General features: G+C 37.3%; 2 protein-coding genes across 2 annotated transcripts; both read left to right on the plus strand.

Moving 5' to 3' along the window:
- Positions 1–1,796: 1,796 nt before the first annotated feature.
- LOC131876168 (G-type lectin S-receptor-like serine/threonine-protein kinase At4g27290) lies at positions 1,797–2,324 on the plus strand. Its single transcript, XM_059220987.1, has one exon. It carries the CDS (start codon positions 1,797–1,799, stop codon positions 2,322–2,324), a length of 528 nt encoding a protein of 175 aa, XP_059076970.1.
- A 42-nt stretch (positions 2,325–2,366) lies between these two features.
- Positions 2,367–4,373, plus strand: LOC131876169 (G-type lectin S-receptor-like serine/threonine-protein kinase At2g19130). Its single transcript, XM_059220988.1, has one exon. The coding sequence runs from the start codon at positions 2,367–2,369 to the stop codon at positions 4,266–4,268; it is 1,902 nt and encodes a 633-aa protein (XP_059076971.1). The 3' UTR covers positions 4,269–4,373.
- Positions 4,374–4,584: the final 211 nt, after the last annotated feature.

The raw sequence follows: 4,584 nt of genomic DNA on the forward strand, positions 1-4,584 counted from the left end.
CTTTCTTTTTAGAATATTGATATACAATAAATATTACAATAAAAGAATTGCTTAATATTATTTAGAAAAAATTATTGAGTTCTTAGAGAAGCTAGATGACAAAATTTTCCTAGATATTGTTTATGATACTATTTTTTATGGAATATTAAATACATCTTTTCAATAAATTGAATAAAGATTGAATTCCTTTGGTGACATATCTCAACGTATGGATTTGTATAGTTTTTGAGTTTGTATATGATGTTTCAATATACAATGTACACAAGAGTATTCAATATCATTCAAAACATTAATACAATTGATATTTAACTAGAAAAATGCAATGGATTATAAATCAAATTAAAAAAAAAATGTATGTATATTTTTGAGAGGTTGAAAAATTGAAATGGACAAAATAATGATAAACTATTTTTCTACAAGTAGAAATAATTTTCAAATTAATTTATTTTTCCACCACATAATATTATCATGTCCATAACAATATACATTTTCAATCAAAAGTAATAAATTTGACAATTTAACAAAAAAATTAAAGCGTTGTAATTTTAAAAAAAAATTTGAACAGCAATATTTTTTTTCAATGACTATTTTCTAACTAAACCAGTTCAAAAATACATATTGAAATCAAAATTAATGTTTATAATAATCTACTTTTCCAACTTATCATAGAAAATGACTATTATGATTTATATACTAGTGCTCATGTCATTCATGTCATTCAAGCCATTATCATATTTGAAATTTAATTCAATGAATTAAAAGTGTGGCATGCAATTTTAAAAAAAAATAGATTTTATAATAATTATTCCCAATATTAATAAAAAAAATATTTAAAATGGAAAATTTTATGTACACTATAAAATTCTTATCATGATTAATATTTTCTAATTCAGTTGTGTGCTAGCTTTTGTGTCAATGTTTGGATCACCCTTTTGATCTATCATTAAAATGTATTATTTTTTACAAAATTCTCTTTGAAATTTTTTAATTCTATTTTGAATAGAGAAAATGAATTTGAAATGAAACTATTTAAAATATTCCCTATACAAAATTTAAAAAATAATAAGAGATCAATAATGAAAGCAATATATATCCAACAAAACACAAAGCTATCAATTGTTTCAGTATTGACTCTCTGGTAGAAGTCGCTTGCATGACTAGAGTCTTCTAGAACCCGCTATTTGAGACTTTCCACAGGCGTGGCCTCTCTACCAGACATTGCAGTCACAAAAACAAAACAAAAGGAAAATGGCGATACTCGTAGACTTACATGCCTTTCGAAAAGCAGGATAGGAATTTGAATTTATTGTTGTGGCATTTAATTTTGTCATTGTTGATTTTGATACCATTGTAGTGCACGCCGCCATTATTTCAATGTTATCTTCAGATTTCAGGTCAAGTCATCTCACAACTATTACTTCACCCAGGCTGCTGACTTCTACATTGACTGCACTTCGCTCTCCTATTAAACATGCAGCTAGAGCCAAAGCCTTTGTGCTGACATTTAGTCCTTAGGAATCTTTTTTGATCATTTCTTTGTAAAATAAGTGAATGGAAAAAGTCAAAAGAGGTTTGTTAAAGGATATGTTTTTAAAGTGGAATAGTTCAACAGGATAAAATCTTATTTTGGATTATTTTCTGGATCAAAGTACATAAGCAATATAGCAAGATTTAGTTTCGGAGTCAAATAACATTTATTTAGTGAGCAAATCAGCAAAAATGCCAAAAGATCAGCAAAAATAGTAGAATCTATACTCCCATAAACCCTCAGAAATCTTCTACAATTGAATTTAGAAATGACGAGGAAACGGATTATAGCCCTAACATGGTTCAAGAATTCTTTCCTGCCCTTTGCTCTGTATATTCTACTGCATAAATGCCAATCAACAACAACTGACATGGGAGACAGCCTTCCAGTAGGGACTTCCCTCGTCGGAAATCAGACTTTGGTCTCGAAGAATGGCACCTTTGCATTGGGATTTTTCAGTCCCCAAAAAAGGAATAACTGGTATATTGGCATCTGGTATGCCAAAGTGTCGGAGAAAACATTTGTATGGGTAGCTAACCGCGAAAATCCTGTGAGAAACATTCCCGGCGTTTTAAATTTATCAAGAGATGGTTATCTTCGACTGTTTGATTTACGTGGACGATTAATTTGGTCGTCCGACAACAGCTTGAAGGCGTCCCGGGCATCTTTGTTGGAATCAGGTAATTTGGTTTTGCTAAGAACACGGGCCGGGAAAGTTTGGGAAAGTTTCCAACATCCGGTGGATACATGGCTGCCAGGGATGAAGATGCGGAAAGGAATGAAACTCACTTCTTAGAAGAGCTCTTCTGATCCGGCACCTGGGCCTTTCTATTTACAAATGGATCCTTCACCAGCAAGCACTCGGTTTTTGGCGTTCTCTCACAACAGTGGTCCGTACTGGTCTAGCGGAGAGTGGAACGGAAAATATTTCGCAAATATGCCAGGATTTGCCTCGGCAGGCTCCCAAGTTAAAATAGTGTGTGTAACGCTTCCTCCTTCAAGAATGTACTGCACATATACAACCAAGGGTATGATAATGGAACACTCAAGTTTGAAAAAGAATGGTGAACTTTGGGTGTACTATATGATACAAAATGGTGGGTGGATGGTGGATGCATTCGGACCGAGGGATCAATGCATTGTTTATGGTGTGTGTGGGGCTAACGCAGCGTGCATTGACTATACACAGCTGAATGCTCATGTCACAGGCGATGCCAATGACACGTGTACATGTCTACAGGGGTTCAGGCCCCAAAACAGCCATGCTTGGGATTCTCAAGAGTGGTGGTTAAGTGGTTGTGTTCGCCGAAGTCCATTGCAGTGCTCTCTCACAAATTCTACCGACGGTTTTTTGGAAGTGAAGGACAAGCTTTTGGCCGACGATGAAGCGGCTGCATATAGCAAGGAGCAAACTCTGAGTGGATGCCAACTTGCCTGCCTCAACAACTGCTCGTGCATGGCCTTTTGGCTCAGCAGCTCATCTCCTCCTGTCTGTCGATTGTGGTTTGGGGATTTGATGAATGTGCGCGAGTCTCCTGGTATCCAGTCATTCTATCTCCGTTTGGCAGCTTCTGAGTTACAAGGTTCGACAACTAAGCCAAGAAATAGATCTTTTGGCCTTCACATATTGCTTCCTGGGGGCGCTGCGGGTCTTGTTCTTGTTCTTGTTCTTGTTCTGGTCGTGTTTATTATGTGGAAACGTGGAAGAATGGCAAAGGAGGATGACGTCCCCACATCTCTTAGAGCATTCACTTTCCGAAAGTTGCGAGTTGCAACTAAGAATTTCAGGCATAAGCTGGGAAAAGGATCATTCGGTTCGGTGTTCAAAGGTACTCTAGCAGACAAAACTCTCATCGCTGTCAAAAGGTTAGAGGGTTTAGCAGGAACTGAAAAGCAATTTCGTGCAGAAATTAGTACCATTGGTGAAATACAACATGTGAATCTGGTCAGGCTGTTCGGATTTTGTGCGGAGGAATCTCGAAGGCTACTCGTTTATGAGTACATGCCCAACGGCTCTCTTGACTCCTTTCTGCTCCGTGGGAAAGAGGGAGAAGTGCAAGGGAAATTATTAAGTTGGAAAACCAGATTTCAGATAGCGTTGGGCACTGCGCGAGGACTAGCTTATCTTCACGATGAATGTAGGGATTGCATCATTCACTGTGATATTAAGCCAGAAAACATTCTCCTTGATGCCGATTTTTGTCCCAAGGTAGCTGATTTTGGTCTGGCAAAGTTATTAGGTAGAAATTTCAGCCGCGTTCTGACTACCACGAGAGGAACGATAGGTTATTTGGCTCCAGAGTGGATCTCCGGTATTCCCATCACTCCCAAGGCGGACGTGTATAGTTTTGGCATGACATTGCTGGAGATTATAGCAGGACGAAGGAATGTGGACCTTACTGTGCCCCAGCCTAGCTGCTATTACTTCCCTTCCTGGGCTGCCGATCAATTCCACAAAGGAAACCTGATGGCTATTGGTGATGGAAGGATATCAGGTGAGGCAGATGCTGAAGAGTTGAGAAGGGCTGTTACAGCGAGCATATTATGCATTCAAAGAGATGAAATGGTTAGGCCAACAATGGCTCAAGTCGTGCAATTACTCCAAGGGACAGTGGAGACCACCGCACCTCAATTTCAGCAGTCTGTCGATAGACTTCAAGATCACCCTTCATGCAAGGAAGATGGCCTTCAGGGCACAATCCCGGCCTCATTTCTTATGATGTCGGAGCCTTGCACTTAGCAAGACTTGATCCCTAGTGGGCTCATTTAGAGCCTTTCAACTTCACTAACCAAGGGCCAATTGATGATTACAAATTTTAAATTTTAACAATATTCATTAAAGTGGGTTAGCTTTCAATTAGGGAGTTGTTGTTGTTGTTGTTGTAGCTTTTATATATTAATATGACAATTTCTATGACATCAATTTTCTTCCTTGGAAAAAAATTTAATTATTTTATAAAAAATTATAGTTTTCCTACCTTCATGTATACAAACTAGTTTGAAGATGATGCCAGTTTTAACCAAGACATCTATTCTCTTCTTTTTAAAACATTATT

The sequence above is a fragment of the Cryptomeria japonica genome, chromosome 5 (assembly GCF_030272615.1).
Source record: "Cryptomeria japonica chromosome 5, Sugi_1.0, whole genome shotgun sequence".
In the NCBI taxonomy this organism is placed as follows: domain Eukaryota; kingdom Viridiplantae; phylum Streptophyta; class Pinopsida; order Cupressales; family Cupressaceae; genus Cryptomeria; species Cryptomeria japonica.